The sequence below is a fragment of the Macaca thibetana genome, chromosome 4, assembly GCF_024542745.1.
Source record: "Macaca thibetana thibetana isolate TM-01 chromosome 4, ASM2454274v1, whole genome shotgun sequence".
Lineage (NCBI taxonomy): Eukaryota > Metazoa > Chordata > Mammalia > Primates > Cercopithecidae > Macaca > Macaca thibetana.
Genome location: NC_065581.1, coordinates 132,043,829 through 132,071,549, shown reverse-complemented (window position 1 = coordinate 132,071,549; position 27,721 = coordinate 132,043,829). Strand labels below are relative to the sequence as shown.

Here is a 27,721-nt window from a genome sequence, read left to right as displayed (position 1 = left end):
AGTCATATTTGCCTTATCAGTTATATTCATATAGTTTCTTTGTCTTATTGATGTATCTAGCATATTATCCCTCATATCCACCTCTTCTCCAGGCCTTTTTCCATCCCATGTCAGTCTAGATTCTCTTGACTTCTCACTTGGAGCGTCACAACAGCCTTTAAGTTGCCACTTAACTCCACTTCTTGTTCATCTTGTTTGTCAGAAATGTGAAGTAGATGTGTTGTTGCAATGATATCACATGTGCCATTCTTTGTTTTGGGGATTTTAAGGCTTTTAAGATTATCAAAATATTGTAATGACCGATTGTCTTCATTGTATTTTGTACTTACTCTCCTGCTTTTGCCAACTTAAAATTTCTTAACATCCTGTTAACACTGAATGCTCATGCCTTCCTATTCCCTTCTTTTTCACATGTGCATCTATAATTGTTTATTGATTATATCAGTCTCTCAACACTAAAGGCACCAGTCACAACTTTAATGTTATACACAATGACAACTAAAAGGTGACAAGTGCTAATGACTTAATCAAGGTGTTGTTCATTTTTACAAGCGTAGCTGAGTTCAGAGAATTGGTAAAAGACTGGTGACTTTTGGCTACTATCTAAATACAATTGGTTAATGTAGCTTCTGGAGATCAGTGGTTAGTATACTCTTAGTTAAGCAGGGTCAAAAATAATTACATTTGTTTGAGGAATTGCAGAGACCACTCTACTATACAGCAAAGAATGTTAAAATGTTTTAATTCAGTATGTGAAGAGCAAAATATAAAAACAGGTTTTCTTCCACTCTCACTAGCAAGCAAAGTGGTCTACATTTTTGAAATATATTTTTGGTTTAATCATAACAAAATACAATACAAATGTTATTAAAAACCCTATTTTATGGATCAAGACAGTGATATTTAGAGATATTAATTAGCTTTTCCAAGATCACACATTTATCCAGTACTAAAAGCAAGGGTTCACAAGCTGATCTATTTTATTCCGGTCTTTACTTGGAATCACTAAACTTACATCCCCTCTAGCAAAACTATCGTTTACATCTCTAGGGTTTCAAGAGTTCAATTCTAAACTTGGGAGATCTATTCTTAAATTCTCTCAAAGTGCAACACATTTTCCTCAGGAGGATCATAAAGTCATCAGATGTGTGTTAAGCAATATATACAGTCATATACTCTTCATCAATAAAGGTTTCCAGGTTACACAGAAGAGAGATTTATGGCTGAGAAAAAGGCAGATTGCTTCTAAGAAAGACTTCAAATATATTCTCTTCTGGCAGGCTACAGGAGAGCCAGCTAGATGAACCATTACAGTGTGCTCAGCAGAATAATTTCTCAGTACTGGAAGGGAAGAGCAATAGGAGTAACATAAGAGAAGGAAAGTTGGTCTGCAGAGTCTGCCTTAGTATCTGTAGGGGTGCTGAGGTTGCTTGCGCTAAGAATTCTTTCACATGTCTCCCTGGGACAATTCATACATAATTACTTCTGTATTGTCTAGGCTATCTAGGCAACCATCACCAATTAGCAAACACAAACAAAATAGAACACCTTGTTTGACCTGCTTGTGAAAAATCAAGTGATCCTAATTCATAATTCCAGGAAGACCTGCCATCAAATGAACTTATGTCAAATGCCCCAAATGATTGTCACAAAGTAGAGCTTGTTGTAATTTTTAGCATGAGAAGTATGAACCCCATCATCATTTTTTAAACATTTTGAGTTAAATGAACCGTTTCGCAAAGTCCATGTTCTATCTTTATAGACAGTTCAAAAATAGCTCAGCATCTGGTTTGTAGGTTGGCTCCATTTAAGGAGCTTGAAGTCAGGCAAGGTGCTCATTACTATTCACCCAGATCTGTTTCTTGGACACCTCAGCTGTTTTTCTTTTCTATGGCCAGAGAGGAGAGTCATGTGCATAGTCCAAGAATGTGCATCTCCATGTCTCTGAACAGTTGGCCGTAGAATTGGAGCTAGGTGTTCTTTGTTTATGCCATTGGCTTTCCTCTCTGGCATGCTTCCCTGGTAGCTGGAGCCAGCCAGTGCCTGACCCAGCTTCACAGACCCGGTAATGAAATTTGGAGGGTAGAGTAGGTGACTAGGTGCACAGGAACTGTAAAGCAATGCCCATCTGGACAGTTGATCACAGCTGTAACTTCTCAATAATATAACAGTAATATAAACTGTTAGACTTCCTATACCATTGCAGTATAAAGAAGAGAATTTAATTAAAGGCCTTGAGGATAGCTCATGAAATGCAAGGAAGAGTTGGACAAGTAAGCAGCAGGAAGAGCAGAGAAACAGTGAGACTTTGGGAGTCACAAGATCCGGGTGCTTAAATTCTACCAGGACTTTCTTGCCATCTTCATTTTTGCTCCTCTCTTTCTTGGTCACTTCTCTTCTGTCTTTCCCTACAGACCAGCTTTTTTCCACATGGATATGAAACGTTTCCAAGTTTTATTTCCTAGAGGTTTTGCCACTGAAGGAGGACTAGCCTGATATTTTCCCAGACTCATATCCTAAGGAAGATGAATCATTAGATCCAAGTAATTTGGTGTAACTGGAGAAGACTTGCAGACCCTACCTAATGGGTTAAGCTGGATATGCATCTGTGGGAGGGAGATATGTTGTATGTGTATAATATACATGCAGGCAAACCTTAATATTATACAAGATATGTATTATATTACATTTTGGAATATTTACTTGCAGCTTGAAAATCTGGAAGCCACACAATAGATCAACTGTTGTGAGTGTTAGAATTTAGTGTAGTGACCCTTTCTGTGGCCCAGGCAACTCTGCATAGGCAGAAAGATTCTTGAAAGCCCCACCCAAGTTGGAAAGGGTCTGTGTTGGAGGCCACGAGTAGGACTCTTCAGGCACCTGTTTCCCCATCCCAGGGTCTGCACGTGACCTGGAACAAAAGTTTTGGCAGCTGCAATTTTTAAATCTTTTTCCAAGGATATGCTAGGGATTTGAAGCAGTGGGGAATGTACTCTTCCACTTTCCCTTTTTTTTTCCTTTTCACTGCAGCAAGAGGCAAGTATAGCCCTCAGCCGTGCTTGTACCCGCACAGGAGACTCATGTACAGGTCCCGGGCTCTGGTTGCAGGACAGTGTGAGGCTGGTGATAGGGCAAGAGAATGGCGAGAACAATGGAACAGGACTGAGGGAGAAGGAAGAGGAATCATCCCCAGAACTCCTACTTGGGGCAGTGGTCCCAGGGAGAGAAACACCCCGGAGCCCCTTCAAGGGGCTTTTTGGCAGAGGTGTACTTCTGCTAGACACTGCCATGGCTGCAGGTAGGACTGATGAAAGAATTTCTGGTTTCTCCTTAGGACAGGATAAAGCTCTGAATTGTTTTTAGAGAGTACATTCAGATCTTTATTTTATAACCATCACTCTGGTTGCACTGTGAACAGTGACGTCCAGGGAGCAGGACTGGAGGGAAGGAGACCATTACATGGCTGTTGCTCTGGCCCAAGCAGGGGACAGTGATGGCAGAACTCCTGTAGTGGCAGTGAGGAGAGAGAGGAGGGATTTGACGAACTTTTGGAGGTATTGATAGGACTTGGTAATATATTGAAGGTGGAGAGCAAATGAGCAGGGAGTCAGTGACAAAGCCTAGTTGTTTGGCTTTGATGACCGGCTAAGACTGTGCCATTTGTGTACAGAATCCAGAGGTATAGTGTTTCCATGTGCAGCGTCAGTCCTCATTCCATGCCAGCGTGGTGTGGAGTTGAGATCTGTCCCTTCCACTCCACGTTCATGTTTCTTTAGCTGGAGCAAAGCATGCCTGGACAACTCAGTTTTCTTTCTTTCTTTCTTCTCTTTTCTTTTCTTTTTCTTTTTTTCTTTCTTTCTTTCTTTCTTTCTTTCTTTCTTTCTTTCTTTCTTTCTTTCTTTTCTTTTCTTTTTTCTTTTTTCTTTCTTTTCTTTCTTTCTTTCTTTCTTTCTTTCTTTCTTTCTTTCTTTCTTTTCTTTTTTTCTTTTTTCTCGCGAGAGAGAGAGGGTCTCTGCTTTGTCACCTAGGAGAAGTGCAGTGTCGTGATCATAGCTCACTGCAGCCTTGAACTCCTGGCCTCAAGGAATCAGAGGATTAGGTGTACATCACAGAATCTCTACAAACTTCTCAAACCTCCTTCAGCATCTCATTCCTTAAGGGACCTTGCAGTCTCTCCCATCTGGATGGAGCCATGGTGCCTCATTCCGTTTCTGAGAATTGTCTTAAAACTTTATATAGAAATTTGATATTTATGTATTTAAACGAGAAGAAATGTTAAATTTTTAATTCTAATTTTCTAAGACAAGAGTTTGTAGCTCACTTCTAGCGGAGTTAAGAAAAAGATATAATGAATGGTGTATATATTGAAAACTTAACTGCAGAAGAAATAATTTAATATGGAATGGGTGAGGTTGCTACAGGTTGATGCAAAAATAATTGTGGTTTTTGCCATTACTTTCAGTGCGAAAAACCTCAATTGTTTTTGCACCAACCTAATAATACTGTTTGAAATTCACCTTTTCTGGTGGAATGGTCTTGAGATAGAGCGGGAACTAGATTATTGGCTCATAAAACAGCATGAGGTTACTGTTATTCCTTAATCTTATATCTTTATTATGAGGTAATGCTTCTCTTACTTGATTTGGAGAATGTTCTCATCTTTTTCTCATATATTTGTGAAAACTAAATGTTAAAGGATTTAACATAACAACCATTGCTAAATTATGATGTAAAATAATACTGTGTCTGCAATTAGCCTAGGTAGTTTTACTTGGTTCAATAATATAAAATCACTAGGCTCATAATATTTTAGTACCTTAGTGTGATTGGCCAAGAAAAAAATTCACGTTACCGTAAAAAGTCAAACGAAGTAACAATTAATCTAAATTTCAAGGAAATATAAAGCAAAGTATTATGTTGTAACATGGAACATTAATGTAAATAACTCCCCAACAGTTCATGAAATAGATTCTGAACTGGCAGTTAACAAAGAAGGGCTAGTTTTGGCTTAAGTCTCTTATGCTCCAATATCTTCCCTGAAGTCTTATTTAATTTCACTTGAGTTAGCAACAGTACTCTGAGATGGTGGTACATCTGAAAAATTATCACTTCTTTCCTGACAATCAGTATCCTTAATTCTTACATATGCTTTCTGGAAATATTACATTCATACTTCGATGACATCTTAAAACTAATTTCAGTGTAATAATTGTACACATGTGGTGAGTACATTGTGTTCCCTAAAAGATGCTTCTAGGTCCAATCTCTGTATTTGGGAATGTGACCTCATTTGGAAACAGGGTCTTTGCAGGTGTAATCAGTTAAAATGAGATTTTAACTGGATTAGGATAGGTCCTAATACAATGACTGCTGTACTTAAGAGGAAGATTTGTACAGGGACATACACACACACAAAAGGAGGCCATGTGACGTTAGGCACAGAGAACATAGTGTGACAATGAAGGCAGAGATTGGAGTGATGCGTCTATGAGCCAGGGATGGTCAGCAACCCCCAGAAGCTGGGGAGAGACGAAGGATGCTTCCCTAGGATCTCCAGAGCAAGCGTAAATCTGCCAGCACCTTGATTTAGGACTTCTTGCCTCTAGGACTGTGAGAATAAATTTCTGTTCTAAGCCATCCAGTTTGTGGTACTTTGTTATAGGAGTCCTAGGAAACTAATGCAACATGCTATATTGTAAATAAACAGTAGTTCTAATTGGTATAAATAATATTTTTAAGTATATTTTATTATTAGGTCAGGTGAGTAGGAAATTACCTGGTAGACTAATTATCAATGTTGTATTTTCTGAAAAGTTAAAATATTCCCATTCAGTAAATAATACTTGTCTAAAAGTTTATATCTGTATTGTCCTAAAACAAAGTAAAAATTAAAATGGAGTCAGTTATGTACCTGAAAAATGTGAAAAAGGAAAGAAAAATATTTTAGGAAAGATTTTTCCTAAAATAGCTATACATTTGAGAAAGAATTTTAAAAGTTAAATCATCTGGCTGTTTACTCAATTTTTTGTTTACATTGTCAAATACCTTATGTATGATTTCTTACATTATGTATGTTTCATTCAATCAATATTTATGAAATACCTAAAATTTGCTAGGCCCTGAGCTAGGTACTGTAGATGGGTAAATAAGACAAACATTCCCTTCCCCTAAAGAGATGCTTTTGGCATGAAATTTAATCTGTAGAAGAAGTAAAAGAGGCCACTTGCAGCACTGTGAAAATTCATTTTCACTATCTGCTGTAGCTTTACCTGATCCTGTGAAACCATTTTAGCATCATTTGGTTTTACTTTGTGCTTCTCTATTATATTGGAGACAAATAAAATTTTACTTATTGCACAGACAACGTAAAATTAATAATTAAAGTATGTGAAACCAAAAATGTAATTCTTTACCAAATTTCTTTTAATGTTTCCCATTCGTCAGTATCCAAAAACATTCTTAGTTGTACATCAGTGTTAGCATAGCTAAAATATGGTGTTATTTTTTCACCTAATTCACAGTCAACAATTTTCACTTTTCCACTTTTTTTTTCCACTTTTTTTTTTTTTTTTTTGAGACAGAGTCTTGCTCTGTCACACCCAGGCTGGAGTGTAGTGGCGTGATCTCTGCACACTGCAACCTCTGCCTCCTGGGTTCAAGCAATTCTCCTGCCTCAGCCTCCTGAGTAGTTGGGATTACAGGCACCTGCCACCCTGCCTGGCTAACTTTTTGTATTTTTAGTAGAGACGTGGTTTCACCATGTTGGTCAGGCTGGTCTCAAACTCCTGACCTTAGGTGATCCGCCTACCTGAGCCTCCCAAAGTGCTGGGATTATAGGCATGAGCCACGGTGCTTGGCCCCTCATCATTTTTATAATTAGTTTTTTGACTATTAAATTGTATTACACAACTGACCATAATTTGTTTAATTAATCCACTACAAAGATAAGGCTGTTACTTGTTTCATTGTCATGAATTATTCTGTAGTTTATATTTTGCGGCCTTTTTGGGGGAAAGGTTACTCCTTAGGAAAGTTAATACTGGGTAAAAGAGCTTAAACATATTTATAGCTCTTAAAGCACATAGATGGATTGCTTTCTAAAAATATTAGAAAACTTGACATTATTACTAGCAAATGGTTGAGGACACCGTGTTCATGGTGTTTTTGATATATTAAGTATTATCATATATAAATTGCTTGGGCATTGAATATGTATACAATAATCCAAGAAATGTGTACTTATTGCTCAGCTTTATGTATTTCAGTAACTGTGAAAATGAATGCTTTTCCATATGTTTGTTTATTATTTACATTTTCTTATAATGAATTGTGTTCTCCTACTCTTTCCTAATCATCTAATGGACATTTAAACTTTTCCTCACTAATTTTTATGTCCTCAATAAGTGTATATATAGTCATATTTATTTACTAAAGAATTTTCCATAATCTATTGTATCCTTTTACTTTTGGGGCTATTTTTCTTTATTCAGAAATGCAAAGGTTTTGCTTTGTTTTGTTTATGTAGGCAATCAATTGTCTGGTCTCTTTGCAATCCAGTGCAGTATTTTTGCCATTTATCTAATCCATGTATCTATCAGAGTAAGAAAGAACATCAGATTTTCCTTTGAAAGAGAGCACTTGGCTAATTTGTTATCAAGGTAGTGAGGAGAAAATGGCTCTAAAGGAGGTGACCAGCCACAATTCAGTCTGGGAGAATAGAGGGATTGACATGATGTGGGCAGGTGTCAAGTCTGGGGCAGCTCAGTGCCTGCTGACCAGTGGCCAGCACTTACTATTTGCATGCGTCATTTCCAAGGTGAACCTGAGCCAGAGTGGTCTAGGTTACTTGGGCCAGGGGACAGTTTACAGGACCAAGGATCAATGGGCCAGCTAGGAAAGGATAAACAAGAAAGGAATTAGTAGGAATCAGGATCAGGCTGAGAGACCCAGATTTGAGGGGAGGAACCAGTCCATCAGGAGGAGAAGAGGAAGGTGGGGGTGTGAGCTAAGAGGCAAAAAGCCGGGCTTTTCCATCATGGTTTCTCAGCCTCCACACTCCATGCTGTCCCAACACAAAAACACCACCTTAAATCTAGAACTCTCTGCCTACTTATCCTCTTGAATTCAAATGTGTACTGCTGACCAGGCATGGTGGCTCATGCCTGTAATCCCAGCACTTTGAGAGCCTGAGGCAGGTGGATCACCTGAGGCCAGGGGTTCAATAGCAGCCTGGCCAACATGGTGAGACTACTAAAAATGCAAAAATTAGCCAGGTGTGTTGGCGCACTCCTGTAGTCCCAGCTACTTGGGAGGCTGAGTCACGACAGTGCTTGAACCTGGGAGGCAGAGGTTGCAGTGAGCAGAGAGTGTGCTATAGCATGACAACCTGGGCGACACAGCAGGACTTCATCTCAAAAAAACAAAACAAACAAACAAAAAACACATGTGTACTGCATCAACTTTCAGCGTGCTTGATAATCCGCCATATCCTATACACCCTCCCTTCCGTTTTCATATGAAGTTTAAAACTGTGCTTTTCTTCAAAATGATGCTTTTCTAGTTTTGGAGTATTTTAAATCAATATCTCAGTGAAACTGTCACATTATATACATGTGTTATTATTATTTTATGACTTTTAACTTTGAAGAATGAAAAAAATTTGATCTGTCTCTGTTTATATATGCATAAAACATTTTGCAATTTACATTCTAAATTTCTCTTGTAATTGTTAAAACATCTTGTAATCTAATAAGGAAAGTAACATGTATACTTTGGAAAATATTGCAAAGCATAAAAGAAATTGAAAAAATTAAGACCATGCCTACTTGGATGCAGTAGGGAATAAATGACTGGATATATGTAAAACTGAGCAAAACATCTGCTGATACTGAATATTCAATAAACTGAATTGGCATCTGTATTAGTCAGGGTTCTCTAGAGGGACAGAACTAATAGGATATTTTGTATATACATATATACATATATGTGTGTGTGTATATGCATACATATGGAGTTTACTAAGTATTAACTTACACAATCACAGGGTCCTGCAATAGGCTGTCTGCAAGCTGAGGAGCAAGGAGAGCCAGTGCGAATCCCAAAACTGAAGAACTTGGAGCCCGATGTTCAAGGACAGGAAGCATCCAGCATGGGAGAAAGATATCGGCTGGGAGGCTAGGCCAGTCTCTCTTTTTCACATTTTTTTGCCTGCTTTATATGCACTGGCAGCGGATTAGATTGTGCCCACCAGATTAAGGGTGGATCTGCCTTCTTCAGCCCACTGACTCAAATGTTAATGTCTTTTGGCAACACCCTCACAGACACACCCAGGATCAATACTTTGTATCCTTCAATCCAATCAAGTTGACACTCAGTATTATCCATCACAAGTCCACTGCTTGTCAACTTAAACCCATATATATCTCCTGAGATCATACATCATCTTCAAATAAAGACAATATTATAAGGTCATAATTATGCCTAACATAATAAAGCTGTCCTTTGTACAACCGGAAATGCACCAATCCCCAGCCCAAATACTATTACATAAAGTTAATAATATTTAAATGCCCACATGAAGTCAGTAAATCTTATGCCACATGATAAAGGAAAAGGAAATAAAGATATACACTTAGTACAAGTGTATACGTGCACAAACATGTTTTTAACAGAAGAAGGAGGAAATACTCATGATAATTACACTCCCCATTTCTGCAGTGGTCTCGTGGTAGTAGCTGGTATTGATGACTACCTTCTTCTACTACCCATTCTGTATTCCCTTTGCCTTCAGCAAGCACCTCAGCAGGTTGTGTTTTTTTTCCCCTGTGGAGTGACCCAAACATTCATTCCTGGGGAGCCTGGGCCATTTGTAGTCCTGCCTGGATTGGGCTCTTGTAGTTTCCCATTGACCTTAATCACAGGACATGGTAATACTAAGAGACACTCTAATGGATCTCCTGTATTCCATGCATAGTCTTCCTTACCTCCATTGTGGATTAATAGACTGATTTCATCTTGATAGTCTGGGTCAGTCACCCCAGCCAACACTGTAACTCCCCTCTTAGCCTGTTGACTTAAAGGTAGGAGGAGCCCAAAGTGTCCAGGTGGCAATGTTAATGTCCAGTTTAATGGAATCGTTGTTGTCTCTCCTGGTGACAGCGTTCCTCCCTCTGGAACTAAGACCTCTAGGCTGGCAGAAGGTAATGTCGTGGGAACATTTTGCTAGTGGAAGGAAAAATTTTGCTAGTGGATCACTAGGGGTGATGGTGAGTGGTGCCACTTCCACTTCCACCGTTGATTCCTGAACCCGTGAATCCTGGTTATGGGAGAAACAGTACTATATATTGGATGCCGATTCAGAGCATACACAGCCTTCTAGAGAACTTTGCCGCAGCCCTGCAAAGTATTGTCACCTAGTTGGCATTGTAATTGTGACTTCAAAAGGCCATTCCACCATCTGTCAATCCAGCTGCTTCAAGATGATGGGGAGCATGGCAAGACCAGTGAATTCCGTGAGCATGAGTGCATTGTCGCACTTCTTTATCCATAAAGTGAGTGCCTCGGTCAGAGGCAGTGTTGTGTGGAATACCAAGACAGTGGAAAAGGCATTCCATGAGTCCACGAATGGTAGTCTTGGCAGAAGCATTGCATGCAGAATAGGCAAACGCATATCTGGAGTAAGTGTCTATTCCAGTGAGGACAAACCTCTTCCCTTTCCATGATGGAAGAGGTCCAGTATAATCAACCTGCCACCAGGCAGCTGGGTGATAACCCCGAGGGATGGTGTCACATCGGGGGCTCAGTGTTGCTTGCTTCTGCTGGCAAATTGGGCACTCAGCAGTGGCTGTAGCCAGGTTAGCCTTGGAGGATGGAAGTTCATGTTGCTGAGCCCATGTGTAACCTCCATCCCTGCCACCACGGCCACTTTGTTCATGGGCCCACTGGGCAATGACAGGGGTGGCTGGGGAAAGAGGCTGAGTGGTGTCCACAGAATGGGTCATCCTGTCCACTTGATTATGAAAATCCTCCTCTGCTGAAGTAGCCTGTTTGTGAGCACTCACATGGAATACAAATACCTTCCTGGTTTTTGATCACTCAGGTCCATTCGCATACCTTTTTCCCAGATTTCTTTGTCACCAATTTTCCAATTATGCTTCTTCCAAGTCCCTGACCATCCAGCCAAAAACCCTTGGCTACAGCCCATGAATCACTATATAATCACACATCTGGGCATTTCTCCTTCCATGCAAAGTGCACAACCAGGTGCACTGCTCAAAGTTCTGCCAACTGGGAAGATTTCCCTTCAGTGCTGTGCTTCAGAGGTATCCCAGAAAGAGGCTGTAGTGCTGCAGCTGTCCACTTTGGGGTGGTGCCTCCATATCCTGCAGAACCATCTGTGAACCAGGCCCTGGTTCTCTTCCTCTGCCAACTGATCATAGGGAACTCCCGATGAAGGCATCTATGCAACCTGGGGAAGAGAAGGCAGGGTGGCAGGAGTGGAGACCATAGACGTTTGAGCCACTTCTTCATGTAACTTACTTGTGCTTTCAGGACCTGCTTAAACCCGATCACGTATATGCCACATTCATTTGATGATAGAGTGCTGCTGTGTACAGACCACTTTATGGCCAGATGGGTCAGAAAGCTCCCAGTTCATGATAGCCAGTTCAGGTTGCATGGTGACTTGATGACTCATAGTCAAACGTTCAGTTTCCACCAAAGCTCAGTAATGGGCCAAGAGCTCTCTCTCAAAAGGAGCGTAGTTACCTGTAGAAGCTGGCAGGGCCTTGCTCCAAAATCCTAGAGGCCTCTGCTGTGATTCACCTATGGGGGCCTGGCAAAGTCTCCAGACAGCATCCCTAACTGCCACTGACATCTTAAGCACCATTGGATCTGCTGGGTCATATGGCCCAAGTGGCAGAACAGCTTGCACAGCAACCTGGACCTGTTGCAGAACCTTCTCCTGTTCTGGATGCCAGGCTGTTTTATTTGGTAAAGTGAGTGATTGAAGGTCTTGGGGCCGAAATGGTCTGAACCTATTCTCAAACTTTAAATGGGTTAGAAACCTGGCTTGCTGGCATAGAGCCAGGCGTGGGATGTGAGTCCACTTTTGGTAAGCAGAACTGGCACTGAGGGATGAACTGAATGCCGGGTTAAGGCACCCGATGCTGACGCTCATCAGACACCCCACTCTTGGTACCAAAATCTGTATTAGTCAGGGTTCTCTAGAGGGACAGAACTAATAGGAGATATATACAAATATAAAGGGAAGTTTATGAAATATTAACTCACGTGTTCACAAGGTTTCAAAATAGGCTGCCTGCAAGCTGAGGAGCAAGGAGAGCCAGTCCGAGTCCCCAAACTGTAGCACTTGGAGTCCGATGTTTGAGGGCGGGAAGCATCTAGCCTGAGAGAAAGATGTAGGCTGAGAGGCTAGGCCCATCTCTCTTTTTCACATTTTTCTGCCTGCTTTATATTCACTGGCAGCTGATTAGATTGTGCCTGCGAGATTAAGGGTGGATCTGCCTTTCCCAGCCCACTGACTCAAATATTAATCTCTTTTGGAAACACCCTCACCGACCTACCCAAGATCAATACTTTGTATCCTTCCATCCAATCAGGTTGACACTCAGTATTAACCACCACAGTGTCCAATTATTTCTTTAGATTGTAATACTCTTTTCCATTTAAATTGTATTTTCAGAAATATTTGATGTCAGTAGATATTTCTTGAAATGCGATTTCAATGATTATATCTGTGTTCATCTAGAACAACTTTTTAAATCTAAATTGTTTTTATTATAATGTTTTAATTTTTCTTTTTTAGAATTAGAATTTGAACACTAGAAGTGTATCATTGCAATTTTAAATTACATTTCATTTTCTTGTGAATTTGAACACTGTTTTATGATGATTGAACATATTTCTATAGGGTGTGTGCCTTTTTGTTTGAATTGTAAGAGCTCTTTATTTGTTAAGAACATTGGCCCATTGTGTTTGATATTTGCACAGGTATTTCTAGATTTTTCTGTGCCTTTTAATTTTCATTATTGTGTGTGTGCATTTGTGTGTGTGTGTTTGCATGTATGTGCTTTAAAAGAGAGAGCAAGAGAGAGGATTTAGGGTTATTTGGGTTTTTGGTGTGTCTTCTGTTGCTACTATGATAAAGTCCTCTATCTGGGGATTTAAAAATATATGCCTATTTTTCTTAGAGGTTTTTTTTTTAACTTTAATTCACTTGAAAATATTTTAATGTATGGTAGGGAGTAAAGATATTTTTTGAATAGTTAACCAGTTATTTCACCATAGTGTATTACTAATTATCTTTCCCATGTTTATTTGTAATACATTCTTTAACATATTGTCTTTTTAAGGTTGGTCATGTATTTTATATTTTTTAAAAGTGAAGAGTAATTATTTTCAGAAGAATAATCATCAGACAATTCAGACAAATTTTCCTGTAAGAGAAAGCTGTCATATTAAAATGCACACTTATTTTTTCAAATTATTTTATGTACTTTTGAAAGTAAATGGTTAATTCAGACTCTTGATTGTTAATCTATCAGATGCTTGATGACATACCTACCTCAGCAAAATAGTGTATTAACTATTTATTACAGACTGTGTTTATTGCAGACTATGGATATTTTTGTTGATCTGTAGGATTCCTGACTAGCTGTTCACATATCCCACTTTTACCAGGACACTACTTTCAAGATCATTAATTGCATCAGATATGGAGACAATATTAGGGGATTTTCTTCTTGAAAGAATGTTCCTATAAGTTACCAATTACCATGCTATGCCTTAATATGTTTTTGTAACTTTATAAATGAATATAAAGGTAACTTTTTTTCCACTTTGTTTCCATCTTCTTGTTTTAGATAGTCATTTTTACTTGAAGGAAGCTGCTTCTACTTGGGAGTGGCAGGAGAAGTGAGAAAACCACATGGAAGACTCCCAGGATTTAAATGAACAATCAGTAAGTCTTCATTCTCAGTTTTGCTGGAAAAAAGTTGCGATAACACTACTGAAAATCATACGTAAAAGGGATATATTGTAAGAAGTAAGTTTTTCATTAAATATATTTTAAAATGATTTTTGAATTTTCTTTCAAAGACCATGAAACAGGCTTGGAGATTTATGCTGTTTCTGCTTAATGAGGATGTCACATTTTGATGTCTTCCTTGATTTTCTACTTGGAAAGCCAGTGGTGGAAAGACTAGGGCGTTGAGATCATGATGCATGTTTTAGACAGTCTAAACAATTGTATACACTTCCTTTATTATTTTATTTCAGATATGCTGGATATTGTTGACTATCAGAAGTATAAAAGGAGAAAGTGTATTATTAGCATGCTTGTTGCTCATTTTAAGGAGGAAAGAAACCATAGTTCTCAAGGGCTTTTTGTATTTTACTAGATTCATTGCAGGACCAAGGATGCACCAGACTGACGGCAATACTTTGAAGATTCTGATTTCTCAAAGGGAAAGGCTCTTTGCAACCTTTCCTCCTAGCTTGTTAGTGGTGTCTCTGTGACAGTGGTTCTTTAGTGTGTGGAACTAGAGGCAATGGGAGGGCTTCCCTCACACCCCCACACCTTCACCCTACTGGAAGCTGTCCTTTGAGCTGTTTTGCATACAGGCAACTCATGGTGCTACAAGTAACAAGACCTGTACCTACTGAGAGTGTGTTCTGCAGTGTGATGTTGTTCTTTTTTTTTTTTTGATGCCATTCTTTATTAGCTTATGTGATCATGACCTAATCTTACAGTCAAATGTTTCTCCATCAGGCAACTGAGGAAAAGATACTCATATATAATAATGGGTTCTAGAAAAGGTACGTGTGATGAGTTTAATTTTAAGAGAGATGTATATTCTGGTGCCATTTGAAGTTAATTTGATTTGCTTTGTAGTGAATATTTTATTTAAAAGAAATGACAGCCATACCTTTAATTTGGATAGACATGACCATAGTCTAATTTCATTATATATTATATTATTATTTATTTCACATGGCATCATAGGAAACATGTAACAAAAAGTTATAAAGTGAAAAAACTACAAAATCTGTCAAATCATAGAGATACATTCCTCTAGAATTGTGTGACTCCTTTAGTAAGGTAAACAGCAATGGCTATGGGAAGGCAAGGGTTTTAAAACTTTTAAAAATGCTGGTTATTGACTGTAAATATTCACAGAATGGACTCTGGCAAAATGGAGGTTAGTCATCATGACTGTTGGAATCAGAGGTCTGTCTGTGTGACTATGGTGAAGTTGAATAGTTAGTAGTAAGTGTTGATAACATCTTAGTGGTGATGCTTCATTAAAGGAGTAATGTTGATCTGAACTTTGTTCTAATACACCGAGGGTCACATACAAGTGTGTGTGTATATGCAAATATGTGTATGTATGTGTGTGTATATGTTACAGTGACCAACGGTCTTTGTTTCCAGAGACTGAGGGGTTTCTAGGGACACAGAACTTTGAGTGCTAAAGCAGGCAGAGTTTGGGGAAAACCAGATGGTTGATTCTGTTAATTACTATAGGGTGTGTATATACTCAAGAAAGAATTTTATTTTCAATGCAGTTGAGAATGTATTTTTATGTTTAACACTAAAGTGACGTGTTATTAAAGATGCATCATATCACCGTTCACAAAATGAAGCACAGAACTTGTAAATCAGATATGGTGTCCTTCTAGTGATATTTTAAGGTCATGGAGCTCACTATTTCTTTTTGAAGTATGTTTTTAAAAGTTTCCAGTGATGCTAATGAGCAGTCAGGTTTGAGAACAGGAAATCTAGGGTGACCTGCCTACCCTCTCAGCTTGAACCCATTTGCTGAATTTAAATTTCAAACATGTAGACCAATGTATTCACCTCGCAAATGTGGAAAGAGATGCTTAGAACTGTTAAATGGCTTGCCCATATTGGCATGGCTGGTAAGAGGCAGATTTGGGACTTCACACAGTTCTTCTGACTCCAAGTCCAAAGCTCTCTCCCTAACATCAACATGCCTCATTGCTTTTGGGTTATGCATATTATGGCATCTATAGAAATGTCGGAAAAAAAAAAAGAAAAGAAAAAGAGTCAGCCTTTTTACATGGAAGTGATTTATCTTTGAATGAAATCTTTAAATGACTCTAAATTTTGTGGAGTATATTAATGTCTCAAAATACTTTGAAAATTGATAAATTTATTAAGATATAGAACTAGTAGGGGTGGAATTAAAGTTCATAGTTCGATGAAAGTGAATTTACACATATCGTTGCTATTTTGGTTCAAGGGGGATTCTTTGGGCGTAGACATAGCAGTAGGAGTCATTTATGGCACATGCACACTGCATCTAGCATTTTCCATATACTCTCTCCAGTTCTTACCATGAATCCCTTCATTGCAATTTTTTTTTTTTTTTTTTTTTTTTTTTTGAGACGGAGTCTGGCTCTGTTGCCCAGGCTGGAGTGCAGTGGCCGGATCTCAGCTCACTGCAAGCTCCGCCTCCCGGGTTTTTTACGCCATTCTCCTGCCTCAGCCTCCCGAGTAGCTGGGACTACAGGCGCCCGCCATGTCACCCGGCTATTTTTTTGTATTTTTTTTAGTAGAGACGGGGTTTCAACGTGTTAGCCAGGATGGTCTCGATCTCCTGACCTCGTGATCCGCCCATCTCGGCCTCCCAAAGTGCTGGGATTACAGGCCATTGCAATTTTTAAGCTCACCGTTTTATAGATGAAACTATGACATAGAGAGTGTCACGGTCAAACAGCTGTTAAGTAGCAGAGATCAGAATTAAACCTACTTCTTTCTAGCTGGTCCCAAAACTTTTAATGGATTTTGCATGATACAACATAATATGGTAGTTAAGGGCGTGAGCTATAAAATCAGATTTCCCTGTCACTTAAGTACTTTAAAACCATTGGGAAATTACTTAAACTCTTCCTCCTCTATGGAATGGAAGGATATTAAAAAGTTGTTTTATGAAGTGCTTGCACATGCCTCGCTTAGAATAAACATTCAATAAATGTTAGCTACTGTCACAAATACCTGAGATATTCAGATGCTCTTTAATGAGTATTCATTCATTCTAGCATATCCAGCTACTGACCAGACATCCCTTCCTGGAAGTTCACAGGTCCACACACTCAGCAAATGAAAAATAAATTTACCAGCTCTCCTCCCCTCTCCCAGCTTTTCTCCTTTTGTCCTTTGTGCCAGTATTACTCATCTCAGTGTGATGGCATCATCAGCTACTGAATGGGTTATGGCAGAAAAGAGGTAGTAATCCTCCTTTTCTTCATCCCCCATCTCAAAGCTTTGTCCACTCTTAATGTTTAATGTCATTCAAAGCTATTCTTTTTGCTGGAGCTCCCTTAGTTTAGCTGAGATCTTTATTTTATCTCTTGACTTTCTTATTTTACTTTAAGTTGCTTCCAGAGTTGTCTTCCTAAAATACAACCCTGATCACATCACTACCCTCATTTTTATCCTTCACAAGCCCTTTCTTGCCTTCAAGGGAGAGGCTCAAGTGTGTCATCAAGCATACAGAGCTTAATGCTTATTTATTTCTTCAGTTTTTTTTTTTGTTTGTTTTTTTCTGGTTTCTGAATCTCCCAGGTTCTCTGAGGTCTCTATGCATTTGCAAGTGCTTTAACGTCTTCCCAGAGGGGTCTCTTTCCCGCCAGGATAACCTGTGATTCTTGAAGACTCTGTTTAGGTTTCCATCCCTCTGAGCAGCCCTCTCAGACTACCTCCTTTCTTCTCACCCAATCAGCCCTTCTGGTTAGGGCCCTCTGCAGTGTGCTGCCATAGCTCTTTGGCATTTACCCCTAACCCAGCACTTACCCAACAGGACTGAAACCCTATCTGTTTACTTGCCTATCTCACCACTAGATTATAAACTACTTAAGAGTAATGGTGGTTCTTGCTCATTTTGTACTCTTACTTCTTAGCATGATTCTTGCCAGTGTTCAGTAAATGTTTTCTTCAAAAGCTTTTATATACTTGTAGTGAGGTATGTTAATAAGTAGCCTGACAAATTTTAGAAAGCCAAAATGTTATTCTCAGAGTAGATTACTTACTCATGAATTTATATTCCACTCACTTAAAAAATTGCACTGAAGGTCTAACATGAGTTTAACTGCATGTGACCAAAACAAAGTTCAGTCCTTCATTTTTCCTCTAGTATATCTGGCTCCTATTTGGCGTTCTGGATTAGAGGATGTAGAGAATTTTAAGAGATAAGCAACTAAAAATAATATTTAGCTTTCATAAATTTATCTGCAATTCTATTTTAGAGTTTCATAATTCTTTAGAGTTGATTTAAGTTATAGCCAGTTGCAACTTATTACAGTTTTTAATGAAATGCTCTTGATAATAGAAACGGCTATGAATGTAGGTTATACCTAGCAATAGCTGCCTTCATACCATGAAATATGTTGTATTTTTTGTATGCAAGCAGAGAATGAGCAATATTTATTAGTTTTATAGCTTCTATAGTATCCTTATAGATTGAGGTGTTTTATAATCCTATTTTCATGCTCCTGAATATTACTTCAGATTTTTTCTCATCTAAAACATTCATATCAACGGGAGATGGAGTCTGGCCTAAATTAACGATCAAGCCAGCAGGTTTGAAAATAAATATGTTTTATTAATGTTAAGTATTGTATGTTATAAAATAAAACATTAGTGAATATTAAGTAAAACTAAGTAAAATGGATAAGTTACAGTAGGATTGCTTTCCCTAAATGTTATGCATTAAGGGCCTGAACATTCGTATGTATTTCCACATTGTTACTAAATCAATTCACTTATATTGTTGGTGGCATGATTTTATTAGTGACATCTAAATTAACTTACATCCATTGGATCATGTTACATATTCATTAATACCTCTGGAAATTCATTTTTATGTACATTTGTAGATATAATACATTTCTTTCAAAGCTATTCTATTTGTATTTATGAAACATATTCATAGACGTTGCAGGAATACTTTTGGAAATTCGTTTCTACATACGTTTGTAGGTAAAAATTGTATGTATTTGCCTGCACCAAACATGCTAATTTAATAATGTCTATTAAAATTCTAGAACTAGTTTAGTAAATTAATTTATTTTTATCTCTCTCCCTTGTTTTTCTTTAGAGTACTCATGACTTTGATTATTCCTCAGATCTTTGTTCCTAGAGATCCTACAGTATTATCTTCGATTATAGCCAGTAGCCCATCTTTAAAATGTGTGTTCCTCTCTGTGTCAGATTTCTAACTATTGTATAGAATTGAATTTGCCATTAAACTTATCATCTGGACATAGAACTTCAGAACCACCAATTTCTGATAGTGTTTAAACACCGTCAGAATATAATTATTTTGATTATAATTATTTTGATTAATTTTCATTTAAATCATTTTTGTATTTTCATAATGTGACATTATCAAAATCCTAAAATCCTATTATTCTATTGCTTTATTCTTGGGTACTCTAAACCAATTCGACCAGCAGGCATACTTGTACTGAATATCTTAAATACATTTTATTTAGATCTAAACAACGTTGGATTATTCTTTTGGAGGATCAAATTCTATATGGAAGAACTTGACCTTTAAACTAGTTAAAAGAATCTTGTTTACAACATGTAATTTTTATACTATCCAACTGAACAACATACTTCAGAGTTCTGTGGAATTCTGTTCAAAGCTCAGTCAGTTTCAGAATTACTGTTAACTCCAAATTGCCAATTACAGCTTGACTTTGCAGTTATGTAATAGAGTACCTAAACTGAAGTTACAAAGTAGATATATTAAGTATATTTTAATGTTTAGTAATCACTAAGGCTTACTCTTTCATTTTAGGCATTTTAAAAATAATAGTTTTTTTTTTAATACTTTTTTTTTTTTTTTGAGACGGAGTCTCCCTCTGTTGACTACAGTGGTATAATCTCGGCTTACTGCAACCTCTGCCTCCTGGGTTCAAGCGATTCTCTTGCCTCAGCCTCCTGAGTAGCTGGGACAACAGGCACGTGCCACGGTGACCAGCTAATTTTTTGTATTTTTAGTAGAGATGGGGTTTCACCCTGTTAGGCAGGATGATCTCAATCTCCTGACCTCGTGATCTGCCCGCCTTGGCCTCCCAAAGTGCTGGAATTACAGGTGTGAGCCACCACGCCCGGCCAATAGTAGTTTTATTGAGATGTCATTTTCATACAATACAGCTCACCCACAAAGTGTACAATTCAGTGATTTCTAGGGTATTCATAGAGATGTACAATTATTACCACAATTTTAGATATTTTTTAATCAGTTGAAAAAGAGATCTCATGCCCATTAGTACACTCCCTATTCCCCCGACTAGCACCCCTCAGCCCTAGACAAGCACCAGTCCACTTTCTATCTCTATGGATTTGTCTATTCTTGACCTTTCATATAAATTGAGTCATACAATATGAGAACTTTTGTGGCTTGCTTTTTATATGTGACATAATATTTGCAAGGTTCATCCATGTTGTAGCATGAATCAGTACGTAATTCCTTTTTATTGCCAAAAAATGTTCCATTGTATGGAGGCACTTCTATTTATACTCTTTAAATAGAAAGAATATAAATTTGCCCGTATTTTATGAGGTTACTTCTTTATTTACAATTGTGTTTTAAGAGTACTGTCTATATTCTAGATAAAAGTCCTTCACCAGATCTACACGTTTCAAAGGATATCTCCCATTATGTGGGTTGTCTTTTCACTTTCTTGATAGTGTCCTTTGATGCACAGAAGTTTTAAATTTGAGTCCAGTTTATCTATTTTTTTCTTTTGTCACTTGCGCTTTTAGTGTTGTGTGTAGGAAATCTTTGCTTAACTCAGGGTCACAAAGATTTACTCCTATGATTTCATTTCTTTATGAGTTCTCATCTGTAAGCGAGAACATGTGATGTTTGACTTTCTATATCTGAGTTGCTTCACTTAAGATAATGGCCTTCACAAATATTTACTCTTATGATTTCTTATATGAATTTTATAGTTTTCAATAGCTTTAGCTCTTATATTTAGGTCTTCAGTTCATTTTGAGTTAAATTTTATTGAGGAAGATTTTTAATTTCAATTTTATTTTAGATTTCAGGGGTACATGTGCAGGTTTGTGACGTGGGTATATTGTGTGACACTTAGGTTTGGGGTACGATTGATGCCAGCACCTAGGTTGTGAGAATAATACCCAACCGGTAAGTGTTCAGCCCTTGTTCCTCTTCTTCCCTTCCACTTCTGGTAGTTCCCACTGTCTTGTTTCTGTCTCTATGTCCGTGTTTCCTCACCGCTTAGCTCTCACATCTAAGTGAAAACATGTGGTATTTGTTCTTTTGTTCCTGTATTAATTCACTTAGGACAATGGCCTCCAGCTGCATCCATGTGGCTGCAAAGGAGAGGATTTCATTTTTTTTATGGCTGTATAGTATCCCATGGTGTATGTAAACCACATTTTCTTTATCCATTCCATTGTGGTGGGCACCTAAGTTGGTTCCATGTCTTTGCTATTGTGAATAATGTCTTTTTGATAGAATGGTTTATTTTCCTTTGGGTCTATAACCAGTGGTAGGATTGCTGGGTCAAATGGTACTTCTGTTTAAAGTTCTTTGAAAAATCTCCAACCTGCTTCCACAGTGGTTGAACTAACTTACATTCCCACCAACAGTATATAAGTGTTTCCTTTTTTCTGCAGCCTTGCCAACATCTGTTATGTTTTGACTGATTAATAATAGCCATTCTGAGTTGTGTGAGATGGTATTTCGTTGTGGTTCTGATTTGCACTTCTCTGGTCATTAGTGATGTTAAGCAGGCTGTTGTTCATGTTTGTTGGCCGCTTGTATGTCCTCTTGAGAAGTGTCTGGTCATATCCTTTTCCTACTTTTAAGTATTTTTTAAACTCTTGAGTTTTTATATTTTTGTGTGAGTTTATGAAAATTCAGCACAAGATTTCATTAATTATTATCTTCTATGGCCTTCTAAAATTATAATTTGATTTGTTAAAACTTTTTCTCAAATCTTAGAATACATATGATATATATATGTGTATATATGTATATATGGAGAGCCTCATATTATGCAGAATATGGATTATGATTGTATGCCACTTGCCAAGATCTGGAGACTAAGTATTACGTTTTATTCTGTCACGTGTGATCAGCTGGTAGCAGGGGCTTGTGTTGAGAAGGAACCTATGGCTACATCCTAGCTCATTGGAAAAGTAACGTTATCAATTTGGTGTGATTTGCCATGGACTTGGTAAGAAAGAAGGGTAGCACCAAGCCTCATACCTGCTAATTCTGGGCTGATGAGTTGTCAAGATCCCTGGGAAGTTGCTGGATAGTATAGATATAAATAAGAGCTATGATATCTTTGGGTACCAAAAGTCTTGTATCTGAACTTACAAGTTACATATTGTTATCTAATAATTCTACCTTATAAATTAAAATGAAAATAATTTATGCCAGGCGCGGTGGCTCATGCCTGTAATTCTGGCACTTTGGGAGGCCGAGGCGGGTGGATCACCTGAGGTCAGGAGTTCGAGACCAGCCTGGCCAACAAGGCGAAACCCTGTATCTACTAAAAATACAAAAATTAGCTGGGCCTGGTGACACATACCTGTAGTCCCAGCTACTTGGAAGGCCGAGGCATGAGAATTACTTGAACCCGGGAAGCAGAGGTTGCAGTGAGCCGAGATTGTGCCACTGTGCTCCATGCTGAGTGACAGAGCAAGATTCTGTCTCAATAATAATAATAATTAAAAAAAAAAAAAATAAAATGAAAATAATTTTTGTGCTAGAAGTATAATCTATTTCTTTGATGGTTTAATAGTTTTGAGAAATAGAAAACATTCATAAACATAGTGCTATTTCTGCTATAAGGTATACAACAAATGGAAAAATTCACTGATGAAAAAAGTTAATGTTCATTTATGCAACTCATGTCACTAAATCTCATAACGGCCCTTTGTGGAGGCTCTGTCATAACCCCAGTCTGAAGAAAAGTACACTGAAGCAGAGTTTAGGTATCTTATTCAGGGTTGTGCCAGCTTGGAAGCTATGCTGATGGAATATGAACTCACATAGTCTTTATTCCAGAATCCATAGTTTTTTTTTTTTTTTAAATATGTAAGTTTAAGGGGTACAAGTGTGGTTTTGTTACATGGATATATTGCATGGTGATGAAGTCTGGGCTTTCAGTGTAACCATCATTCGAACAGTGTGTATTGTAACCATTAAGTAATTTCTCATCCCTCACTCCCACCCGCCTTCCTACCCTTCCAGGTCTCCAGTGACCATTATCCTACTCTGTTTCCATGTGTACATATTATTTAGCTCCCATTTATGAGTGCGAACATGTGATATTAAACTTTCTGTATCTGAGTTGTTTCACTTCAGATAATGGCCTTCAGTTCCATCCATGCTGCTACAAAAGACACAATTTCATGTTAAACACATGAACTCACCTGCTTCTATCAGCTTACATGATTTTCAGACCCTTCAGTCCACTTGGTGTCATAAAGTATGTATTAAAACTCAACATGATCTTAGATTATTTATATGGAGATTGAACAATTTTAAATATGGGTTTGAGTGAGAAATTTAAATTACTCCACTGTGATTACAGATTAATTGTATAAGCTTCATTAATTGCATATCTTGGCTCACTGCAACCTCCACCTCCTGGGTTCAAGTGATTTTCCTGTCTCAGCCTCCCTAGTAGCTGGGACTACAGGTGCACACCACCACAACAGAATAATTTTTTGTAATTTTAGTGGAGACGGGGTTTTGGAACATTGGCTAGGCTGGTCTTGAACTCCTGGCCTCATGTGATCCACCTGCCTTGACCTCCCAAAGTGCTGGGATTACAGGCATGAGCCACCGCACCTGACCCCATTAGTAAATATTTTAACAGGCAGTCGTAAGATAGCAGAATGTATGGAAATTTTTCTGCTATTGAATGGTAGTTCAGCAAATTCAATTAAATAAGCATTTCAAGACTTCTTGCTGTCTTCTAGAAACTTTGCTAAACTAGGGATTAAAAGATGAATATAATAATTCCTATTCTCCCGCTAAATTTTAGTTTAGCCTAAGATTATATGATACTGTGTAAGTTCTATTCTTTAATTCTTTTAAAATGAGACTTGGATAGTTAGTACTAATTCATTCAGTGGATATTTGTGGAGCACTGCTATATTTGAAGCATGGTTTTCATTGTTGGAAATACTTGGTGGACAAAATGGACAAATATTACTGTTCTTGTGGAACTTATATTATTGGGGGGAGACAAACAGTAAAGAAATATAGTATATCAGACAGTAATAAATGCAAGGAGAAAAACCAAATAAAGCAGGGAGGAGGATAGGAACTGCTTGCGGGCAGGGTAGGTAGGTGAAGGGACAGCTGCAGTTTTTGGAGAGTAGTTAGGGAGGCCTCACTGAGAAGATGCTGGGCAAAGACTCAAGAGAGGCGAGGAAGTGAGCCATGTGGATATCTGGGGAAAGTGGGTTTTAGTTAGAAGGAACAGCAACCGTGGGGTGGTAGCATGCAGGGTAGGTTCAAGGAATAGAAAGAATGGCAGTGTTGGTGGTAGTGATGGGCAGAACAAGGCAGAAATAAGGCTACAAAGGTGTTCAGCATGGGCATGTGAGGGTGGAGGAATACCTATTGTGTAGAGGTTTCCAGACCATTGTAAGGCTTAAACTTTTTCTCTTAATGACATTAAAGCAATTGGAAGGTTTTGAGCTTAGGGATTGTGATGTGACTGAAGTTTTTAAATAACCACTCTGGCTTTTATTTTGAAAATAGACTATGATGACAAGAGCAGAGACTGGCTATTGTAACTATCCAGATGAAAAATCGACAAAGTAGCATTGGAGGTAGCAAGTGGTTGCATTTGGGTTGATCTAAGATGACTTTCTGATGTATTGGATATGGATTATGATAGACAGAAAGGCGTCAGAGACAATTCAAGGTCTTTGTGCAGAGAAACGGGAAGGATGGAGTTAGCATTGACTGAGATTGGATGACTTGGGAAGAATAGGTTGGGGGTGCAGATCAGGAGGTCAGTTTTAGACTCAATGGCAGAGGCATTGCTGTGTTTTCACCAACCCTCTTTCATACACCTCTTTTCTGGTGCATCTCAGTTTCTGTCAGCAGGGCCATATAACTAGTGCTGGCCCATGAAATGTAAGGAGAAGTGATAATGTGGATCATTTTGAGACTGAGGCAGTGAGAAGCCCCAGAAAGATTCTTTGGTCTCTGTGTTCTCCTAGGGTGATGAAGGAGGAGAAGGCCTCAGGGAAACAAGGGAGATCCCCAGTTACAGAGAATGCTGGATTGCTGATGCACTGCATGGGGGCACATTCTCAGGGGCGTGTTAACCAACTAAGCTAATAAAGGCATGTGAAATTTTACTTTCTCTTAGGCATATGTATCAGATATAACCATTGGGGACCCCGGGGAGTGAGTTGAACTTGAAATATAAATTTGGGAGGCTTCAGGATATCAGTGGCATTTCAAAACATTGTATTTGTTGAAATCCCCAAAAGAATAAGTCTAGCTAGGGACAAATTAAAAGGACTAAGCCCTGGGCACCCTAAATTTAGAGATCAAGGAGATGTTAATTTACATAGATAGCTGCTTGATCCTGATACCCATAAGCACTGAGTTATGTTGTAGACTGTATGTGGCCACATTCAGTGAATTTTCCTTCGAGGTGCTTTTTTCCAAATTGCCAAAAACACGTATCCGTGTCACTGATTACTGGATGCACCTCTATCATAGCAGAAAGAGCACCATACAGCTATGAATAGGTATTGAGACAGTATTCACTTATTTGAGATTTCCATCAAAGTAACCAAAATCGTAAAATATTTAGAAGAAAATTCAGTCAACAAATAGTTTTCATTTTTTCATTGCTTTGTGGATGTGATGTTTCTAGGCATTTCAGGTTAGAAAAGAATTAATCTAATTAGAGTTTTTTAACCTCAGCATTGTTGATATTTTGGGTCACAAAATTCTTTATAGTGTTAGGGAGGGGTGCTGTCCTGTACATTGTGTTATTTAGCAGCATCTCTGGTATCTACCCACTAGATGTCAGTAGCACCCCCCCTTCCTTTGTTGTGACAATAAAAAATGTCTTCAGACATTGCCAAATGGCTTCTCTGTGTGTGTTGGGGGGACCACTGTTCTATATTACATCTGTTTCCAATAAGTTTTTTATTTATATACTTACTGCCTGCAAAACATTTGAGAAAGTTTACCTGAACATTTAATATAATGTATACTATGCTATGATATATTACTGAGGGAACTACAATGAAAGCCAAAGACATAACAAAGAATTTAAGCAAGAAAGCAAAATAATATTGCAAAGGTAACAGTACTATGCTATCAGCATGGAAAATGTGTTCAATAAAAGACAAGAAAGGAATTATAGATAGATTAGGTTACACCCTCACTGGGTCTTGAAAGACAGAATGAATTTGTATGGACAAAAGAGAACCTCTCCTGGCCTGGGGAATATCAGGCATAAAAGCTCAGAGGTACCAAATATAAGGTGACAAGGCCTGCCTAGGACTGTGGCTTGGTTAGAATTACTGAATCAAAAGCTCTATGGGCACGAGGATGTGGGGCAGTGGGAAATCTGGCTGAGAAGCACTGAGACTAGACTGAAAAAGACTTTGAAGCCAAGCTGAGATGTTTCCGTGTTCTTGAGTGGCCACCATGATGCTCATTACTGCACAAAAGACAGAGGTGTATAAGATACAGTCCTGTATTTCTGGACTTTCTAACTTGGACATAACGGAAAATTACATATAATTTTTCAGCAAGAGATTAATATATTTAAAACGATGTTTTAGGAAGATTAACCAGATGGTAGGGAGATTACTGAAGGTGGGAAATTGAGAGTACGAGAGATGGCTTAGGGGATCTTGAAGGAGTTTGTGCATGAACTCAGAAAGGCTTAAGCCAAGTGGCTGGGCATGGTGGCTCATGCCTGTAATCCCAGCCCTTTGGGAGCCAAGGTGGGTGGATCACCTGAGGTCAGGTGACTAGCCTGGCCAACATGGTGAAACCCTGTCTCTATTAAAAATACAAAAATTAGCTGGGCATGGTAGCATACACCTGTAATCCCAGCTACTCGGGAGGCTGAGGTAGAAGAATCACTGGAACCCAGGAGGAAGAGGTGGCAGTGAGCCAAGATTGTGCCACTGCACTGCACTCCAGCCTGGGCGATAGAGTGAGACTCTGTTTCAACAACAACAACAAAAAAGGCTTAAGTCAGGGATTGACAGTTTTTTGAAATGTTGTGAAAACAGCCATAGACATTAAATAAATGAATGGGCATTGTTGTGTTCCGACAAAATTTTATTTACAAAAGCAGGTGTCAGGTGGTGGGCCATACTTTGACAACCCCTGGCCTAAGCTTATGACGTGATGGTGCAAAGAAAGACATCAAGGAAAGAATCAATGAAAGGAACTTGGAAATAAAGCTTTGCTGAACTTGGTAACTAAACCAAATAGAGTTAATAGGAGGAAGGGCAAAGGGTGGACTTGGAGGAGGAAAAAGATTATCCTGGAGTTTCAAGCCTAGAAGATATCATTAATAGAGTTTAGGAGCAAGTATCAATGACTTAAGGAAAGAGAAAGGTGCATTTGAATTGAGGACTTTTGAGAACATGTAAAACTAGCAATTGGTGAAGCCCTGC

The 27,721-nt window shown here is 38.4% G+C and overlaps 1 protein-coding gene across 14 annotated transcripts in view; it reads left to right on the top strand.

Moving 5' to 3' along the window:
* EYA4 (EYA transcriptional coactivator and phosphatase 4) overlaps positions 1–27,721 on the top strand; it is a 282,485-nt gene that overhangs the window by 20,629 nt on the left and 234,135 nt on the right. For all 14 annotated transcript variants that reach the window (XM_050787975.1, XM_050787987.1, XM_050787985.1 and 11 more), the window contains one exon: positions 13,884–13,981. In XM_050787975.1, the coding sequence (XP_050643932.1) occupies positions 13,949–13,981 (33 nt within the window). In that variant the 5' untranslated portion in view covers positions 13,884–13,948. The remainder of the gene's footprint in view (positions 1–13,883; positions 13,982–27,721) is intronic.